Source organism: Balaenoptera borealis (genome assembly GCF_965194805.1).
Source record: "Balaenoptera borealis genome assembly, chromosome: 11".
Taxonomy (NCBI): domain Eukaryota; kingdom Metazoa; phylum Chordata; class Mammalia; order Artiodactyla; family Balaenopteridae; genus Balaenoptera; species Balaenoptera borealis.
Window position 1 is genome coordinate 27812667 of NC_138868.1, and position 22607 is coordinate 27835273.

Sequence of the window (22607 nt, forward strand, 5' to 3'; positions counted from 1 at the left end):
TCCAGGAAAGCATGGCCACATAATTCCCAACAGAATCAAGGGGAAGGTAGCTTCCAAAAAAGGAAGGAGAAAGGACAAAAAACAAAAAAAAGCATTGTGCTGCACCTTTCAATAACTTATTCCTCATGTTAAGTTTGTATAATTAGCGATGTTTTAGCAAATAGCAAAAATTAAAATACTTTGCAACAAATTATCATTTTTTTCTGAAATAGGATTATACTTATCAAAGACTTAGATTCATATTTTTGTCTTCCTTTAGGCTCTCATCTCTGTTCATTTCTAATGAGATTTCACATTTAGCAGTGGCTACATGCTCTAGAATATGATGAGAAGTAAATTGTGATTAATACCCAGCCTCAGTTAATAACCCAGGAGGATTTTACATTTTAAATTAAGTAACATTCTTCCTCATTTTGAGCTGACAATGACAGAAGATCACAGAGCAGCGCTTTCTCGGTCTCCTTTGTCACCCTTGACTAAAGCCACGGAGGTTTCACAGCGAAGCAACCCTGAAGACACCTTCAATGGGGATACCGTTCACCGAATTTACAAATATATCTCGAATGATTTACCAAGGTAAGACTATTATTTCAGCAGCTTAAACTGAATTCTGAAGGGGATAAAAGTGCTTAAAGAAGGTTGTCTATGTAAATGCTCAATATTTAGTAGAGATTATGTCAAACATAACTTGGAGATGTGATGGTTGTTGCCTGGGTTACAGCCCTTCCATTTTTTTTTTCTATTTTATGGGAAGAAAAAAGATAGACGATGCAATAAACATAAATTATTCCTAGAGTCTGACTTGCGGACAGGTAGGATAGTGATAATAACAGGAATGGCAAGGCAGATGCTATTTGCTATATACCACTCACCATGCTAAGTGCTTAACCTGCATTATATTTATTTAGTTCTCAAAACAACTCTGGGAGGAATGCAAGGCAGACAGTATTTTAGACACCTCCCTTTTATATATGAGGAAACAAAGACCTCGAGAGGTTCATTAAGATCACACAGCTGCTAGGTAGAGAAGGTACAGTTTGAACCCGAATGTACCTAACTCCACAGCCAAAACTCAACTATTATACTCTACTGCACTTCTCAGAAATATAAAGCAGAGGAGACAAGAAGTATTTTTCCTGTGTTTTTTCTCTATTAGAAAGTGAAAGAGCAAAAAAGTGTCTGTCAGGTATTGACTATTGGCTGGCTAAACGTGATGCCATGGTTTTTACGTTAAAAAGAAAATGTGGACTATAAAAGCATTGAAGAAACTATTCTTAAATTAGGGATTGTGTTAATCTCCTTATAGAAATGCTAGGTCATATTTATGTCTTAGAACAGATTGATTGTTTTTTTTATATGTCACTAAGTTTTAGGTGAAAGTGAAATCTAGACTTTCAGCTAACCTTTGTTTTGCCTTATTCCTCTGAGCTATGAGTGCAGATTAGCAACATATGAGATCATTGACACAGTGTGCTAGCTATATGGCTAGATAATTTTTAGAAAATCATTACCCAATGGTTATATTGTAGAGACATAGTTTTATCATGATAGTTCCTCCCAATTGACAGTGGAAAAAACATTGGTTCCTCCCAATAAGACAATGGAAAAAAATTTCTAAATAGAATTTTTTTTTTTAATAAATTTATTTATTTATTTATTTATTTATTTATTTATTTTTTGGCTGTGTTGGGTCTTCGTTTCTGTGCGAGGGCTTTCTCCAGTTGCGGTGAACGGGGGCCACTCTTCATCGCGGTGCGCGGGCCTCTCACTGTCGCGGCCTCTCCCGTTGCGGAGCACAGGCTCCAGACGCGCAGGCTCAGTAGTTGTGACTCACGGGCCTAGCCGTTCCGCGGCATGTGGGATCTTCCCAGACCAGGGCTCGAATTCGTGTCCCCTGCATTGGCAGGCGGACTCCCAACCACTGCGCCACCAGGGAAGACCTAAATAGAATTTTTAAGTAGTCCTTTATACAAATGCCAATGCTAATATAATGTGTATTTGCACATTTTTTATTGCTTTTAGAATTTATTTTTAACTTTTCAAAATAGTACTACATTCACTTTTTATTCTATCTTTTGTGATATCTTTTGTGAAACTGTAATTTTATTTATTCAGTTCCTTTCTGCTTTTTTCTCATATTCCTTCTTAGATTCTGAGTCTCTAACTCTGGTTTTATTTGCGCTTTTTTTAACACGTCAGTCTTTTATTTTCATGTGACACTTTTCCTACCACCTGGTTTTTATAGTTCGTTTAAATGTACTTCTTCTATTTCTTTGTCTGGATCCTAACTTCTTTTCTGTCACTATTGTCTGTTACCATCAACTTTGATTATGATGTACCTAGAAAATGAAGTAACCCTCTTCTTGGCAATTGAATAGAAAGTCAAAGATAATGCCCAGAGGTCTTCTACTTTCATGAAAAAGAAAATGATGAGTTTCAACCTGAAAGGGGTCAAGTTCATAAAGGCTAATGGTAATCTAAGATCCATTGGTATTAATATGATTATCAGTGAGAGGCAATTTTCTCTATGAGTAAAGACATTTTCCCCCGATTGAGGTTAAATCTTCTCTTGTCTCATCCTTTTTTTCCTTGCCACCTTTCTTCCACCATCTTTGTGATCTTTTTATGAGAAATAATTATTAAAATATAGTCAATTTGTTGTTCCTTTATTTATATTACAGAGATCGTGCTTTTCTTCACTAATTAACACGCTGTACATGTACAAAATCTGCCCACATATATTAAATCCATTCTTTGCAACCATGCAGTGATGAGTCGCTTCATTCTCATGTTATTATCTGTGGTTTTAATTTACTTTTTATTATATTTATATTATCCTTATTTTCTCTTGTTCTTGCGTTCTTACAATGTTTTGCCTCTGTCACTTCATGTTACATTTGTTTGTAATAGAGTAAAAACTGCTGTGCCAGGAGCCTTCCCCCACAAAAGATAACTAATCACCAACAATGTGAGTTCAATATATTGTGCCAAAGAAGGTCTGATCCTCCCATTTTACGACTTACCACTAGGAGGCCAGATGACTGGAAAAGTCTAGCTTCATTCCTGTGGCTACTTCAAGGAAACAACATAATAAGAAACTTTTCCTACCCAGCTGTAGTCTGATGTATTCTCAGGTGACCTGGAACAGGGTGTCGGCCTTTGAGGCATGAAGCAGAATCAATTATTTATTGATAACAGGTATCTAGGGGTAGTTCTGCTATATTTATAGAAGGTTTCTCTAAATGCTGAGGTGGAAGATTTCCAAATTAAAATTGCATTTTAAAACTAACAGAATGTTCTAAACAATTAATATCTCTATCCCACATATAAAATTTTTTTTTAGTAATTTTTAGCTGATGATCATCTAAGAATGTAATTTCATGATTTTCTTTTTTTAAAATATTTATTTATTTGGCTGCACTGGGTCTTAGCTGCAGCATGCAGGATCTTCGTTGTGGCATGTGGGATCTTTAGTTGTGGTTTGTGGGATCTTTTAGATGCAGCATGAGGGATCTTTAGTTGTGGGACGCAGGATCTCTAATTGCAGCACTTGGGATCTAGTTCCCTGACTAGGGATCGAACCCAGGCCCCCTGCATTGGGATTGCGGAGTCTTAGCCACTGGACCACCAGGGAAGTCCCTCATGATTTTCTTTTCTTTTCTTTCCTTTTTTTTTTTTTTACATCTTTATTGGAGTATAATTGCTTTACAATGTTGTGTTAATTTCTGCTGTACAACAAAGTGAATCAGCTGTATGTATTCTTTTAATTTTTTTTAATTTTTATATTTATTTTTGGCTGTGTTGGGTCTTCGTTTCTGTGCAAGGGCTTTCTCTAGTTGTGGCAAGTGGGGGCCACTCTTCATTGCGGTGCGCAGGCCTCTCACTCTCCTGGCCTCTCTTGTTGTGGAGCACAGGCTCCAGACGCGCAGGCTCAGTAGTTGTGGCTCACGGGCCCAGTTGTTCCGCGGCATGTGGGATCTTCCCAGACCAGGGCTCGAATCCGTGCCCCCTGCATTGGCAGGCAGATTCTCAACCACTGCGCCACCAGGGAAGCCCCCTGTATGTATTCTTAATAGAATGTTATAGTGCTTTTTTTTATCCTGCTTGCAGCTGAGTGTAATAACAACTCTTTTAGTTCCCTGAGGGAACAAATTATTTTTAGTACATTACATTAGGACTTAAATCAGTTTTAAAAGTGAATTGCCAACAACTTCTTCTTATAGATTATCTGGGTTGCTTTTTCACAGACAAATCTTGCTTTCAGGGAGACTAACAGTGCCTAATCTATTCATTCACTTTTTTGTGTCATTTTAGTTATCTTCTTGGCTATTCTGAATTGGAATCAGTCTTAAACTATTTTTGAAATATAAACATTTGGTTATATCGCCTTTTCTAGGGACAGTTTAAGTTTAGTAATCTCATCATTCCAAAGCTGAGCCGTCAGTTCCCACCATGGGATGAGCAGCAGAACACAGTGAGGGGAACACTGCCCAGTGGTTAATGAGGCAAGACAATGCTTTCACTGTTTCCAACCTCCATTGACCAACAAATTACGCTTTTCCTAATTCATAACTTTTTCTCAGATTTTTCCTTCAAGCCTTAAAAAAAACTCTACAGATCCAAACATTAATATATTATTTACTTTAAAAATGTTAAAAGACTATATCACTTCTTTTTGAAAATTTAAATTTCCTCTGGAAAATCCTTATACAATATCTATAACCTCCCCTGGCTTTAGATTTAAGATGTACTTTATTTTTATTCCTTTGCACTTTTGCACAAGCAGAAGTAGTATCCTTTTTTTCCTTTGGGTGGGATGATTTATGCTCTGACCCTACACTCAGATGGGTCCTTTACAGATATTATAAATTGTTCTTCTTGTTCAGATTTCCTTCTACAAAAGCGAGCAAGTTCAATTTAACAGACATTGAATATCTCCTTTAGATTATATGTGTAATTTGAACAAATACATTAGTTATTATTCAGTGGTTGAGTTACAAATAAAAATTGGACTTATTATGTATTATAAAATAACTGAAAATTGCTCTGCAATCAAGGTATCTTTACCAATATTTCTAGATCAAACTAGAATTACATTTTCTTCTGGTGTTCAGAATAAAATTTGGGGGAAATTGTTCACATATATTATTACCACTTTATTATTCACTTTCCATGATGTTTAAATCACACTTTATCTAGCAATTGTAGAAAGTTAATTATATCTTTAGAGGTTATTTCTTTCATCAAATTGGGGGAAAGGTAGGATGACGATTAGTGAAATCTTTGTGCTTTGTGTACTGCAGATTTTATACAAGTTTCCATGCACCAAACGTATGTGGGGTTATTTCTTTTATCTGCTATCCAGTATTTTAAGCTGGTGATTTATTATTGAATGTACTTAGGGTCATTTTCCTTCATGTTTACATTTTCTTATTTGTATTTATTCCAATTAGAGAGTTTAATTACCATTAAAATGGTAATAGGATAAAGACAAGTTTTACAAATGACAATATTAAAAAAACCCATAACTCTTCAGGAAGGTTTAAATGCCATGAGAATATAAAGCGAGAAATATATGCTTGTCAAATATACAGTATAAATAAATAATTTAGATGAAAATGGTTGACTACATTTAACAAAGAGACTACCAAATAATGAGGGGCTAAAGAGTGGTTGTTAGATTTGATGTACTTCATTGTATATTGTAAGTAATTGCTATCCATAAAAATTCTATGGCTTCTGTATAAGAAAAAGAGACATTTTGACAGACAACACTGGTATGAAGCGACAGCAAGCACAAATCCTTGGCAACTGTCATTATCCTGATGTTGAATTCACATCCAAACTGTGTGATAACTTAGACCTGCATGCTTGTTATTGAGCCATGATCTGTCAAAGTAGCCACACTTCCTACTTATGAATAGAATTATTAGCCACGTGCAGATTTCTGCCATAGAAATCTAAACTCACCAAGGATGCTTTGTGTTTCAAAAAACAGGGGAAAAAGCCTCCATGTCATTGTATGCTTATGCTGAAATTTCTGGTGACGTGTTCCTGATTAAGTAAAAGTCAAATTTTTAAAAAATAGTTTATATTTTAGCCCATCATAAAATTAATTCAAAACTAGTAAAGATTTTGAATAAAATTAAAAGTAAAGCAAATGTAATTAGAAATCTAATTGTATAAGTTAGGCTACTATTAGCAGAGAGTAACAGGAAACACAACTGAAAGTGACTTTAAAAGTGAACAGTCCACTGTCTCATGTAACAGGAACTTCGGAGGCAGGGCAATTCTAGGGTTAAATTCAGTGGTTCTGCTGGGTTATCAAATAGCCTGGCTCTTTGTATCTTGCGCTCTGCCATCCTCAGAATATTGGCTAGATCATTAGGTTTGACTCCTCCTACTTGCAAGGCTCATCACATGTTCACTCAACAATATCCAACTAAAGAAGACATATTTGATCATTTATATCTCTTTCTTATTAGCGCAACAAAACCTTTCTCCAAAAGACTTCTCCTCATTTCTCATTGGCCAAAATTACTTAATTGACCAGCACAAGGCAAGGGAAATGGAACTAGCATCATTGGTGTTGACCATTGAGTATTTACCCACTGGAGCTGATCAGGGGATGCCTTCCATGGGCATAAGAGGGTGAATATTCAAACATAACTTAGGCTTTTTATCTAAAGGGGGGAATGACTCTTAGATAAATATTCAACGTTACATGACATAACTCTTAGCTTTGGCTTTATTATATTTTACTACTTAAACTGTGTATGTTTCTTATCAATGGCATTTTTGTGACACACCTTTGCATGATGTCATAATTATCAAAGAACAATTCCTGCGTATTAGTCGCTAGTTGAGTATCGCAGTGAAAAGAGATAAAACAAGGATCTTACCATTGCAGAGTGGGATATGAAATCATCTGAAATCACATAATAAATCACAAAGCAAACATATCAATATGCAAAACAATACATCAGTTCTTGCACAGGACCTGGGGGAATGATTTGGAATAAGGAGTGACTAGGATCTCGTGGGGTTAACTCCTCGCATGTGTCTTGCCAGCTTGAACCGTTTTGTAGAGATTTTCTCTATGTCCCTAACCTCTGAACTCATGATGACCCTCATGATAGCCAAGACTTTTCCTTCACAGTACTAATCATAGTCAGTAATTGTAAATTTATATTCATGACAATGTGTATAACATTTCTCTCTTCCACTAGACAATTATTGTATTATGGAAGGGGTTTTAGAAAGTGTAAGCACTGAGTTCAGATTAATATTTATTAAATACTTACTGATTGAAAAGTGTACAGTAATGGGTATAGATCAGCTGAGTGAACACCATTGACAAAAAGGCATACATGTAAGAACTGTGGAAGGCAATGTGGTGCAATTATAGCTGAGGGATATTACAGGGGGGCAATGACGGCACCACCTGGCAGAAGTCCTTGAGTAAGAGAGTGGCAAGTATGACTTTATTAGGAGTTTTCCTCAAGTTGCTATAAAAAGCCACTAAGATTCACTAATGCTATTAAAACAGAAGAAATGAGAAGAAAAATTGCTCTTGTCAAAACTAGAATCATACCTTTAAATCTTGTCATGGTCTATTTATCTGCTTTTTCTATACTCCTCCCTGGGCATAATTTTATACTTTTAGACCTCACACCTTTACTTAGTTGTTGCTTTGTGAAACAAAAATTGTAAATTAGATTTAATGGAAATCACAGAGAGTAAAGCATAATTAGATATTAGCCTGAGATATTAAGGGGGTTGTCACTTCCACAGTGTTTAAGATCTGTCCCTGATAATCTTTTTGATTATAATAGAAAGTCTATATGTAGATGAGGTATAGTACTGTTTCAGAAAAGGATAAAAGCTTAGTTAATCTCTTAATGTACCTTCCAGCTTTGTAATTCTGTGATTTATCATATCCATTGTATCATACGTAGAAATTGTTTAAAAGATTCAATAACCTAAAATTTTATAGTTTTTAATTAACCAATAGTTTTTTTATCCATACTGCTTTAAGGTTAAGTTTTGACATGTTTTACTTCATATTTCTCTAAACACACATAAAATTCTTAAATATTTACATAGTTTGTATATGTTTGTAGTGTAGACACACATAACCACATTTGTTCTTTGTTCTTTTTTATGACCTAATTTCTAAAGAATTATTCAGTTGCTAAAAGAAATAATCTATTTCTAATAACTGACAATAAACTAACTCAGAAGTGATGTAGCTGATGCTTTTTAAAAGAAATATACCAGAACATTTACATCCAAATGAATACGCCCCCCCGAAAATATTTACTTTAGGAAGTAGTAATTTATTCTAATAACAATGCCACTTCTCAAAGCACTTTCTTGAGTTCCTCTTTGGATTTGCCATCGAAACTGTGGTACATTCTTTAAAATAGTCTCAGTATTTAATGATGACAAAATTTAATCTTAAGTAGTTGCATTTGAATTTTCCAGAAAATAAAATATCTGGATCTAAATTTGGTGTAAAAAATGGATAGTCAAGACTGCATAATTGTATAGCTAGTGTGGTAGGCAGAAATCTAATCTGGTCCCCAAGATTTCCACCCCCTGGTATATATGCCTGGTATAATTCCCTCCTCTTGAGTGTGGGTGGGATTGTGAATATGATAGGATGTCACTCCCATGATTAGGTTATATTATATGGCAAAGGAGATTTTTGCAGATGTAGTTAAGGCATATAATCAGTTGTCTTTGAGTTAATCAAATGGGAGATTATCCTGGGTGGGCTTGACCTAATCCGATCTACTCTTTAAATGAGAGTTTGGAGATCAGAGACAGAAAGTCAGAAAGGTGAGTTCCCCTGGCTTCAAAGAAGATGATAGTAACTTTGGGTTCTTTAGCTATAAGGAACTAAATTCTGGCAAAAACTGAATGAGCTTGGAAGAAGACCCTGAGCATCAGATGAGACTGCAGCCCCAGCTGACACCTTGATTTCAGCCTTATGAGATCCCGAGCAGAGGTTCCTGCTAAACTTTGCCCAGACTTCTGACCCACGGAAACTGTGCTTTAATAAATAGGTGTTGTTTTAAGCCACTAAGTTTGTGGTAATTTGTTGCACAGCAATAGAAAACTAATATAGGTAGATAGATAAGAAATATTTCTTAAGAAGATGTATTTCTAAAGTAGTGTGATTTAGATTTAGTGTGATTTGGCTTTTAGATTTCAGGCTAGAAAAGGATGCTTTTTACCAGTGGTAAAAATGATTTTTACCAGTGGTAGAAGAGTAAGTAATACAACGATGATTGGAATATTTGACGGAAATTGAGGGTCTAGCATTTTAGATGGTAGGAAGGGATCAATATCATATAGTGATTTCAGCTATCAAACCTACCAGGGAAGATGTGAATGTACAGGAAGGAAGTACATTTTTATACAAGAAGGTAGCATAGAAGTCTTACTGAAGAGGGAACTTCTTGAAATCTGTGTATATGTGAATTACAGATATAATGAAAGATTCACAGTAGAGACTTATCATAGACTTCAGGACAAGATAATAAGATGGACATAGAAAGCTTAAAAAGAAGATCTGTGTTATAAAATTAGCCCAGGTTCTAAAATGTGGTAGAAAGCCTCAACAGTAACTGAAGACAAAGTGAGGTTATTTTTTGGATAAAAGATCATTTCCTAAAACAGTTGGTTTAGAAATCCACATGGAATTCCTGGTTAAGAATTTTCTGGTTGGGAAAAACAAAGTCCAAGAAAACTGCCATACAACTTATCAAATTTTATAAAAGACAGCTGTAACAAAATGTAGATCTTAAAAGAAATTATAATATAAAATTTATGTAATTAGAAATTCTTAAGAAACACAGAGAGGACAGGGTGCAAAGCCTCAGACCCATGCAAGCAGAATTTTGGAGCTGAGTTCCTTGCATAAAACCAGGAGCTGTGAAAGATAGATGCACCTATCCATGAAAAATGGAATAAAAAAGTATTGCTCACCAGCCAGAGGAAACAGCAATAAATGGATATGATATGGTCTAAGATTCTTGCATTGTCTGAAAGTAATAAGTTAGTCATTTATGTTAAACTTTAATAAGACAAGGGTTTATATTGTAATATCTAATGTTTCCACTAAAAATAAGGTTAAACAAAGTGGAGCATACAACCTAAAAGAAGGAAAAAATGTAACAATTTTTTAAAGTATTATTTAATCCAAGAGAAAATAAGAAAAGAATGAAAAGGAACATAAAACAAGAAAAACAGAAAACAAAGCATAAGCATGAAGGTAAATTCTCAAAGGACAAAGACTGTCTTGGTGAAGCAGATAAGCTTGTGAATATATATTAAATGTAAACAAGCTAAATTCTCAAAAGGCAAAAACTGTCTTTGAAAGGAGGATAACTATGTAAAGATGTATATAAATCTGGAGGAGGAGGGAAATTCACTTTAATAAATCTGAATGTCATGGGATTTTTAAGAGATTTTTGCAGAGGGGGCGAAAAGGGTCTTTTAAAATAAAAAGGGGAGGAGAAACAAGAGAAAGAAAGAGAAATAGGGAGACTACAATTGTGATGACTTAAATACCATCTAGATATTAGAGCTTTATTGGCTCAAGAGCACTACTGGTTCACTGCTGCTAATGTAGAGCTACCTCCTTGCCCACCTCCCCATTACTCTCCTGTATTTTAAGTTTCAGTTCCATTGTAGTAGCCATCTGTTTTCCTGAACTTTTTTGAATAGGAACTTCAATTTTCTAACTAATGGAAAACAAGGAAATTTTAGGGTTAATGGGAATAATATTATAGGACGATAGTTAAGTATAGATATTGTGGAGCCAGACTACTTGGATTTGAATCCTGTCTCTGACACCTGCCTGCTGTGTGACCTTTGGCAAGTTCTGTAATCCCTCAGTTTACTCATCTGTAAAAGGAAGGATATAATATAGGACTGTTGTAAGGATTAAATGTAAATATAAGTAAAATGCTTAGAACAGTGACTGTCACAATAAGTGCTTTGTAGTCATTAACTGTTAGTATTGTTACTATTATTGTCATTATGAAGGGTATGATATACTATTTATTCCTTATCTAGCCTGTGGACTGGGTTAGTGTCCCTGTAACTGAGTGGGTAAGGGCTAAAAGGGCTGATGAAACTATTCAATGAAGACTTTCTGGGACTCTGCCTACAACTTCACCTGCTTCAGTGTCCAGGTGACTTAGTATAAAATAGAGTTAGAGAGGTGTCTCTTCTTCCCACCTCTGTACTGAACTGTTCTGGCATTCCAAGCACTGGAATCTTGGGGAATACTACAAGGCAGCACCTCCATGTGGATCTCATTGCTCTTGTGATGGCCAGTGGCAGCAGTGAGGTAGTAAGACAAAACAGCTATGACTCTCACCAACAGATTTTTATAGGGACTTAGGAGGCAATTTTAGGAATTTATAGTGCACTACCTTAGGGACTCAGAAATAAATGGGGAGGATTTTGAAGGGGGAATAAAGTCCTGTGTTATGGGGACTTACCTGGTGGCGCAGTGGTTAAGAATCCGCCTGCCAATGCAGGGGACACGAGTTCGAGCCCTGGTCTGGGAAGATCCCACATGCCACGGGGCAGTTAAGCCTGTGTGCCACAACTACTGAAGCCCACACACCTAGAGCCTGTGCTCCTCAACAAGAGAAGCCACTGCAATGAGAAGCCCACGCACTGAAATGAAGAGTAGCCCCCGCTCACTGCAACTAGAGAAAGCCTGCGTGCAGCAACAAAGACCCAATGCAGCCAAAAAAAAAAAGTCCTGTATTATGATGATGGGATAATCGTGCTGGCAGCTATTTGCTCACTCTAAAGGTTGGCATCAAGGAGGACAATCCTGTCTTGCAACCCATATCCCTTTGTGCCAACATCGACAACAAACTACTGTGCCAGATGGTCCAGAGACTGGGCTTAAAATCACAATATTACATTTTCAATTTCTCTACAATTAGAAGTGAATGGCTACCCTATCAAACTACCACTGGCATTTTTCACAGAACTAGAACAAAAAATTTCACAATTTGTATGGAAACACAAAAGACCCCGAATAGCCAAAGCAATCTTGAGAAAGAAAAACGGAGCTGGGGCTTCCCTGGTGGGGCAGTGGTTGAGAATCTGCCCGCTAATGCAGGGGATACGGGTTCGAGCCCTGGTCTGGGAGGATCCCACATGCCGCGGAGCGGCTGGACCCGTGAGCTGCAGCTGCTGAGCCTGCGTGTCTGGAGCCTGTGCTCCGCAACGGGAGAGGCCACGATAGTGAGAGGCCCGCGCACTGCGATGAAGAGTGGCCCCCGCTTGCTGCAACTGGAGAAAGCCCTGGCACAGAAGCGAAGACCCAACATAGCAATCAATCAATCAATAAATCTTAAAAAAAAAAATTAAAAAAAACTAAAAAAATAAGAAAAAAAAAAAGAAAAACCCCCAGAGTTGTGGGTTTATTTAAAAAAAAAAAAAAAAAGAAAAACGGAGCTGGAGGAATCAGGCTCCCTGACTTCAGACTATACTACAAAGCTACAGTAATCAAGACAGTATAGTACTGGCACAAAAACAGAAATATAGATCAATGGAACAAGATAGAAAGCCCAGAGATAAAACCACACACATATGGTCACCTTATCTTTGATAAAGGAGGCAAGAATATGCAATGGAGAAAATAGAGCCTCTTCAATAAGTGGTGCTGGGAAAACTGGACAGCTACATGTAAAAGAATGAAATTAGAACACTCCCTAACACCATATACAAAAATAAACACAAAATGGATTAAAGACCTAAATGTAAGGCCAGACACCATCAAACTCTTAGAGGAAAACATAGGCAGAACACTCTATGACATAAATCACAGCAAGATCCTTTTTGACCCACCTCCTAGAGAAATGGAAATAAAAACAAAAATAAACAAATGGGACCTAATGAAACTTAAAAGCTTTTGCACAGCAAAGGAAACCATAAGCAAGACAAAAAGACAACCCTCAGAATGGGAGAAAATATTTGCAAATGAAGCAACTGACAAAGGATTAATCTCCAAAACATACAAGTAACTCATGCAGCTCAATATCAAAAAAACAAACAACCCAATCCAAAAATGGGCAGAAGACCTAAATAGACATTTCTCCAAAGAAGATATACAGATTGCCAACGAACACATGAAAGAATGCTCAACATCATTAATCATTAGAGAAATGCAAATCAAAACTACAATGAGGTATCACCTCACACCAGTCAGAATGGCCATCATCAAAAAATCTACAAACAAAAAATGCTGGAGAAGGTGTGGAGAAAAGGGAACCCTCTTGCACTGTTGGTGGGAATGTAAATTGATACAGCCACTATGGAGAACAGTATGGAGGTTCCTTAAAAAACTAAAAATAGAACTACCATACAATTGGAACTACCAGCAATCCCACTACTGGGCATATACCCTGAGAAAACCATAATTCAAAAAGAGTCATGTACCACAATGTTCATTGCAGCTCTATTTACAATAGCCAGGACATGGAAGCAACCTAAGTGTCCATCGACAGATGAATGGATAAAGAAGATGTAGCACATATATACAATGGAATATTACTCAGCCATAAAAAGGAATGAAACTGAATTATCTGTAGTGAGGTGCATGGACCTAGAGACTGTCATACATAGTGAAGTAAGTCAGAAAGAGAAAAACAAATACCATATGCTAACACATATATATGGAATCTAAAAAAAAAAAGAAAATGGTCAGAAGAACCTAGGGGCCAGGCGGGAATAAAGATGCAGACCTACTAGAGAATGGACTTGAGGATAAGGGGAGGGGGAAGGGTAAGCTGGGACAAAGTGAGAGAGTGGCATGGACTTATATACACTACCAAACGTAAAATAGATAGCTAGTGGGAAGCAGCCGCATAGCACAGAGAGATCAGCTCGGTGCTTTGTGACCTCCTAGAGGGGTGGGATAGTGAGGGTGGGAAGGAGGGAGATGCAAGAGGGAAGAGATATGGGGACATATGTATATGTATATGTATAACTGATTCACTTTGTTATAAAGCAGAAACTGACACACCATTGTAAAGCAATTGTACTCTAATAAAGATGTTTAAAAAAAAAATAAGTGAATGGCTAAAATTAAAATAACCAGAAGTATCAAAACAGCCTTTGAGTAGTGTTTTTTTTTTAACATTTAATCTTTTTAATATAAAATAAACTTGCCTCGAAAACAGATCATTAAACACATCTGGTAGTAATTTAAATTGTGTGATATGTTTAGTGAGGACTTTTTCAATCAATTAAATTTATAGTATCTCTGCTTATCTCAGTATAGGCCATGCAAGTTCCCTGCCAATTACATTTTCCTTTTTTGGGAGGCATCTGAGACCCATCTTACTCTAACTCCTCTGTACCTTATTATCCTGCTGTCCTATCCATAGTTTTTTTGGCCACTGATGGGTACTTTCCCATCCACACGTTTGCCAGTGGCTTATGAAATTGTCCAGCTTGAGAGTTCTATCCAACAGGGGTGACCTATATTGGGTAGTGATGAAATTAAACTTTTGGGGGAATTGAATGTATCATACAGAGAGAGTCTGCAGAAAGTCATGTGGAATAGAAATGGGGAGATACATAGAGGAAGTTAGCAGAAGCCGTGAGGAAAGAGGAGGAGAACAGAGATAGGTTAGGCAATAAGATGTACAAAGAGGAAGCAGATAGACACAGAAGGAGAGATGAGGTTATTAAGTCAAAACAACGGTCTAGAGTTGTTCTTAAGTCACTAGTATATCCTGGAGAGCAATAAATGGTCTTCTAATTCTCTTAGTGCTCTACTAGAGTGGTTTTATCTCCTTTCTTAACTTTCTGTGTATCCTGTTATAAGCTCTATCACTTGAAACCCAAATGCCTGTTTATTCCTTGCAAACTGAATGATCCTAACACCCTCATTTCCAGCATTAATTTAACAAACCATGTGTGTGAATTTAATTCCCATGTGGGACAAGTTAGCTTTGCCAAGTTCTGTGATCATCCTCTCACGCACACAGTGACTAGGAAACACATCAGTTGTTATAAGAAAGAACAGTTCCATAGTGTGTAAGAACTAGTGCTGTCTTCAGTGTTGATAAAATAAATCAAAGCTGAAGACTAGGGACTTCCCTGGTGGCGCAGTGGTTAAGAATGTGCCTGCCAATGCAGGGGACACAGGTTCGATCCCCGGTCTGGGGAAATCCCACATGCCGCGGAGCAACTAAGCCTGTGCACCACAACTATTGAACCTGCGTTCTAGAGCCCGCGAGCCACAACTACTGAAGCCTGCACTCCTAGAACCTGTGCTCCGGAACAAGAGAAGCCACCACGATGAGAAGCCCGCGCACTGCAACGAAGAGTAGTCTCTGCTCGCCCCAACTAGAAAAAGCCTGCGCACAGCAACGAAGACCAAACACCACCCAAAAAAAAAAAAAAAAAGCTCAAGACTAAAGATGGTGAAACAGTAGTGACTTTTTAACATGAAAAACTACCCTTTCTCCCCTTTTACATATAAATTACTAAAGAAAAGTAAGTAATAAATACATATATGATAGAACCATATAGTTTAATTCTTTTTACCATTTACCAGGTAAATCTCATATAATTTATTTTCCTAACCCTACCAGAATCATGTGGAGTTGGGAGGGGTAGGGATGGATAGTTTCTCAAAAGGATGCAAGTGCTGTTACCATAATACAGGGGAAAGATATGCCAGCAGACAAAAATAATAGATAACCCTTAAACGACTCAGTTGGAAAAAAAGCAAAATATGCTTGACAAAAATATTACATTCCAGTAAAATCTGTAAAGACCATATAGCAATCTGAAAAATGGTTGTAAAACAGTGTTAAGTAAAAAAGGCAAAGTATTAAAGTAAAGGTATGATGTGGTTGAAGCTTTGGAATATGGAAAAATTAATAACCTTTTTGCATTGTGGTGGTAGAATAATGGATTATTACATAAAATCATTAGTATATTTGTAAAAATATTTGACAGTAAACAAAATGCATTCATTAAAAAAGAAAGACACCTCATTCTACATTTAGTAGAGAATTCCTTTTCTTTCTTTACCTGAGAATTTGCTTTCCAAGTAACTGTGTATGGGCACTGGGAGCTGGTTATGAGATTTGCAGGTTGAAGAGCTTGGTGACCATTTGCAGCTCTGTTGCTGTTGCTGCAGAAACACCACCACTGTGACATGACTGCTGCCACATGCCACCACTCCCCACTGCCATCAATATCTGAGTACCTCAGGTAGTTTGCAGGGAGGTCCCACCTCAGCCAGAGCTAAAGTCCAATGATCCATTCAAGATGCTGTTTGCCGCAGTTATAAACCTGGGTGGATCCTCAGAATGTAGGGAAGGCCATTTCTCTCCTCAGTGCTATGCACAGTCCAGGGCAGACTGGGATAAAACATGTGATGACAACAACAACAAAATACAACTGCTTGGATCCCAGTGTTTGAGCTCCATTGACCCGCTGTGTCAACTCTCATCCACATGCAACCATTTACACTGTGGCACATAACTACCTTCCATTCTCTCAGAGGAAATAATAAACCATTGTACACCCTTGTGGACATAAAGAAAGGCCAGATGAAATAATTGTGATTTTAATGAAATTTGTGGATGAGAAAAATTTGGAGTAGGGGTTGTTCGTGCCAAGCTTTCCACACTAAGCATGTGTTGTTTTGTAATTGTGTGGATGGGGAGGTTATATTATATTACTTAATAAGGACTATTGAGGAACTAGCAAATTGGTAAGAGGCAGGTATGGTTGGTATAAAAATAGCCCCAATTACAGTAATACATGGAAACTATCGTCTATGGCTGATCCTCTACCCAACAGCTCAATATTCTCAAATATGTTTAAGCTTGTTTCATTTTATCATGCCAGCACTTCTACATTTTCCATCTTTCTGACTTGGTATTTGCATAGATTTACATATCATCCCAGGTCATGTGGCCCCCTGTTCAAGTACTTAGTTCATCTAAATACTACTCTTTCAGCTTAAATACCAGGTAGGGTAATCAACTGTCCCAATTTGTCTGAGACTAAGGGAATTTTTGAGATGTGTGGCTTTTAGTGCCAAAGGCAGGACAGTCCTGAGCAAACCAGGATGAGTTATCACCTAATCCCAGGTCTGCTGTAAAGACTTTACCAACTTTATTACAATGCACAAAAGTTTGCCCTCAAGGAATTCTTTTTGCACTTAAGGTTAATATACACCCAGCGTTCTAAGCAGTTTATTTAACATACATTCTCTCTTTATGAGGGGATAGTTTGCAAGTTTCTTGAGGGTAGGAGCCACGTCTCTTTAATTTTTATATTTACTAATACTTAACAGAGTGCTAGTGTTTAATAAATCAATGTAAGAATTTTAAAATGTTACTTAACATTACTTCAAGCATTACACAATTTTTCTTCTTTAGTTTCATTAAGTGATTAAATTTAATGGTTATGAATGTGGGTTTTATTTTAGGACATCTTGCGTTCAGTTTCCCACCAAGTCAACTGCTGATTATGTGAGCACGGGCAAGTTAATTGGCCTCTCTGAGCCACAACTTTTTAAATCTGTAAAATGGGGATAAAAATAGTACCCACCTCCCAGGGATACTGTAAGGCTTAAGCAAAATACTGTCTAAGTGTGTAATGTTTTGTCTAGCACATAGCACACAACTAGTTATTATGTGGTAGCTGTTAATAAGTGATTACACATCAATTCACTGTATTCTTCCCTGCATGGTTTCTTTCAGAGAGTTTATGTCATCCCAGGCAAAAGCAGTTATTAAACCTACTGAAGATTATTTGCAGCCTCAGTTTGGCCCCAACAGACTTTTACATTCAGCGGCAGCATCAGAAGGGTCAGGTCTTCAGGATTGCTCCACACATCAAACAGCATCAGATCATAGCCACGATGAAATATCAGACCCAGATAGCTGCAAATCAAACAGTAAAAACAATTCTTTTTTTATATCAGCATCCAAGAGAAACAGACCTGTCAGTGCTCCAGTGGGTCAATTGAGGTAATCAAAGCTGTTCTCTGTTCTTTTTAACTGACTGTTGAAGCTTTTTCCTTTGAGCAGAATTTATAATGACTCAGTTGACTATTTCAAACATTAAAATGTAACACATCTCTAGGATTTTGTTTCTGCTTTTGTTTTGTTTACTTTTTTCTTTGAAAGCACCTGAGTAGAATGTTGCTAATTACACTTGGGAAAAACATGAGATACACTTGAACCTGGATAATATGAAACTCTGAAAGGAATATTTGAAGCAGAATCAGGCTAAGACCATGAAATACCTTGGTTTACCAGATATTTGTGTAAAAGTAGAAATGCATACTTTTGATATTTAACCAGTATTTGAAATAAAATCAAATTGAAATGAACTTATAAAACCATTTTGTGTATGTTTTCACATCAAGATTGTTATCATAAACTGTTAAGAGTTTATGGATAGAAGAAAATGTTGATAAAAATTAAACTAAGAAACTGATATTCACATTATTTTCATATGTTCAAATAGGTGGATATATCGTGGTTTTAATTTATCTCACATTTTTACTTTAAAATGTTTACTTTGCTGCTGTGGCATTAGGAGTTACCAGGGTTAGCTAGAGAACTCTTAAGTAAAAAGTATGACATGTTAGTCATTTACATGTACTTTTGCTGAGAAAAATAATACGGATTGAAACTGGTTTTGACTGAAAACAAAACTTAGAAATCTTCTCTTACTGCCCCCAAGCAATTTGAAATGAAAGCAATAAAATTGACTTCAGAATGAAAAGTTTAGTATGATGTATTTGAATTCCAAATCTTTAAAAAAAATCGAAGAACTTTGATAAACAAGAAAACTTAAGGGAAAATCTTAGCCATTTACTATTTCATGATGTTAAGACCATATTACTATTTTTTTGCTTTCTGTTAGAATATAGCATATATATATGTATAATTTTTTTAAATGAGTGTTGTGATGTTTTATAGTAAAATGATTTAAATGGTTTATTCTGAGATATGTGTTTTACATGAACAGTTTTGGAAAACTTATCATGTATTAAATTTTTTAAAATATTTAAGTATATATGGACAATCTTATCCTATAAAAAGGTGTTTTTTTTTTTTTGAGGAATATTTAGGAACAATCGTTAGTGCTTATATCTGTAGAAAATACCAAGGATAATATTTACTTAAATATTTTTACTAATTAACGTGCACAAATTGTTGTGTGTTTTTTTCTTCAGAGTTGCAGAGTTCTCTTCTTTAAAATTTAAGTTGGACCAGGATTGGCATAGATTGTCTCAAAGATACAAACTTCAACCCAGAGTGATTAGAGTAACAGCTTACAAAAATGGATCTAGAACAGTTTTTGCCAAAGTTACTGTACCAACCATCACCTTGGTAACTGGTGTCCAAAAGTTTTCAGTGCTTTATTTCTTCCCTTATTCTCTTTATCTATGAAAAGTGAGAAAGACGACATTTATTGTTTAAAATTGTCTGTATCTGTAAATTGCTTATATGTATATACATAGACCTCACAGGCATTTCATTCCTTTTTTTATCAATATATAAGTAGTATATTTAATTAAACAGATACAATGGCTTTATATCTCTATAACATTGTTAAAATGATGGAATGTTCAAGGACTAGAATTTGAGAATCAAATATTCTCGGTGTTGTGATTAACCTATTTGTATATTTTCAACTGCTACAAAATAACCATATTGGCGGAGTTATTGAGTTACTTAACTTGGCAAGTGGCTCAGTGGGTTTCTATTTGATCATTGCGTCTTTTGTTTAGCGGAAATGTGTTACTTTCTTTGTTGTCAATCCCTTTCTCTTACCTCTTGCTTTCTGTTAGTTGCTAGAGGAGTGCACGGAAAAGCTGAATCTGAACATGGCTGCACGACGAGTATTCTTGGCAGACGGCACTGAAGCCCTCGAACCCGAAGACATACCCTGTGAAGCCGATGTTTATGTTTCAACAGGAGAGCCCTTTTTAGATCCATTCAAAAAAATTAAAGGTAAAAACAAAAAAAAACCAAAAAAAACACCCTACCCCCCCCCCACAGTAAATTGCTTAAGGGGTGCAATTAAAAAATGATTTTCATTCTGTCTTTTTTGCATGGTTTAACAAAACTAATGTTTACGCATTTACAGCTCAGTAAGAGGATAATGTGCTTAATGAAAGAAAAATCCACTGACAGCCACGTTTATTGCCCTTCATTAGCATTGGTGCTTAATTTAATATAGATCTGAATAGACATTAGGGAGCCTGCAGGAGGTTAAATGGTGAAAATATAATAAATTAAATCAGAGCTTATTGAATTTACTGTTTAGTTTCTGTGACACTCAACAGACATAATTCATTAGACTTATTCTCTCAGAAAATAGTTCAAAGTTTCAAGTATCATTTATTCATTTACACTCTTGGTCTTTTTTCAGATGGCATTAACATAATTTTGAAAATGTGGCCAGTAATGAACATATAATTCTTATATACATGTGATTTTCCAAATAAAATTTTTCATAAGATAAATGCTACAGCTTGACTTTTAACCTTGAAATGTATATATATATATATTTTTTACATTTACAAAATATGATTATGTATATTTTAGACACACTTGTAGGTAAGGTCTTTTTTAAAAGTCCATTGTTTCTAACATTTCAGAAATGTGGAGATTTTCTAAAATAAAAAAAAACAATTTTTTTTCAGTGGGAAAGAATCTGTTTTAAGAGAGAAATAAAAGTACCACTGCCTAAGAATATTCTTCTAAGCATGTCATACCCAGGGTCTGTTATCAAGTGCTGTATATGGTAATCACATTTAAATGACATAAGAACTTTGCCATACAAATTCAGTGTATCTAACTGCTGTATTCCCCTCTGCTTTTTATACCTTATTAGAAGTATTTTTTTTTTCCTGCAACTGCTGTAAAGCCAGTGAACCAAAGGCAAGTCTAGGCAGTAATTGCATAAGTAGAAGAAAAGTAATTCTGAAGTTCATTACAGATGAAGTGATGAAAATTCTTCTTCTATTAATGTTATTATATAAAATGATACTAGGATTTCTATCTCTTTAAGAATACTTGATCATTAGGAAATAACTTCTTGAATTCATTAGAAAATTCAAGGTAATTTGGTCCTTGTAAAGAAACTTGTTGCTACAATACTCAGTGAAAATTACCTATGCAGTAGTGTAGACCCATATAGTTTTCAAATTTTGCTTTAACTTTAAAATATGGCTGCCTTTATTTTGTATTCACTGAATCATCTGCTTGTATAAAAGCATGAGTCTTTGTGGGTAAATGTTTCTGTGACTTTTTTATATTCAGATATATATGTAATAAATGCTTCCTTAAGATCCTCATTTATTTTTATTAATCAGAAGTACTTGCCGTTCTTATGATTATGGTATTTTGCAAGAGATATATAAAAATTATTTATAGCTAAGCTTCTTAGAAGATCTGGACATGTATGCCTAAAATAACAAGGTTACACACATGACTAAGCTTGGTGGATGATTTTTAAATGTACAAACTAATTTCCTCCTACTTTTTGTTTTCTCTTTTATCCTTTTAAAGCCAAGTCTAGAACAAAAAACTTCTCTGCTTTGTCTGCATATCTTTGGCTGTGTTTCACTGTGACATGCACTGCTGTTCTTTTAGCACCAAAATGTTGGCACACACTCCTGAAAATTTCACACCATCTCTTGCTGGATCAGCAAGCTTAACCCACCAAAATCTGGTGTTGTGCAATGGTTTTTGACTGATAATCAATCTTTATGCTGCTCGACAGTTGTTGCTGGGACACGGAGTAGAGCAGGTGGCAGATGTGCCTCGTCTTTTGAGAAAAGAAATTGTAGGTGAGCTTGGACACAGACTAGCATATCACATGTCCATTAAAAAGACTTAAGTATAATGGGGAAAAAGCCACTTGTCTAAGGTAAGCTCATAGATAAGCCTATAAGCCTAAAAACTGATACTTGGTTTCTTTCAGAACAAGAATATAAACACCAATAATTTACTATATATATATTAAATAATAATTTATTTCATATATGTAATTTATCATATATATGTATATAATTTGAGAGGGGTGTGGGGAGATTTCATATATGTATACCACCTACACATTCACATATACTTTTTCAAATCAGGTTAAAATTACCTTTCTTGCATGAGTTTCATAGATAATCGATAATTTGCCAACTTGTTGTCATGAGTTTACCATAAAAATAAAACATGCATGAGTAGCCTTGAAAATGGTAGATAAATTTAGAGTAAGGAGGCATTCTCAGAAGTTGGAAAATTCTATTTTCTTAAGGTAAATAGGGGGAAAACACCTGGCAGAATTTGGTGTTACTGTTGTATCTTTCCAAATGAGCATGAATATTTTATGTACAACTAACCAACAAGCATTAGAGTCAGTAACTGGTCATTATTTTAATATACTGATTTTCATTCATTCAACAAACATTCATTGAGAGTCTACTATGTGCCAGGTACGAGGCCAGATCAGAGACAGATGAAAAAAGGGACTCATAGTCTGATTTCTTTTTTTGTCATTATCCCTTCATCTCTGAT

General features: G+C 35.8%; 1 protein-coding gene across 14 annotated transcripts in view; it reads left to right on the plus strand.

The window, feature by feature from the left end:
- DCDC1 (doublecortin domain containing 1) overlaps positions 1-22607 on the plus strand; it is a 471890-nt gene that overhangs the window by 27904 nt on the left and 421379 nt on the right. For 13 of the 14 annotated variants that reach the window (XR_014231897.1, XR_014231898.1, XM_082343680.1 and 10 more), the window contains exons 2-5: positions 419-576; positions 17775-18044; positions 19262-19418; positions 19880-20042. Coding sequence is in view for 12 of the 14 variants with exons in the window: in XM_082343680.1 (XP_082199806.1) it covers positions 419-576; positions 17775-18044; positions 19262-19418; positions 19880-20042 (748 nt within the window). In the remaining 2 variants the exon portion in view is untranslated. Of the gene's footprint in view, positions 1-259; positions 577-17774; positions 18045-19261; positions 19419-19879; positions 20043-22607 lie in introns of all 14 variants that reach the window. The other variant, XM_082343681.1, reaches the window with a different exon arrangement.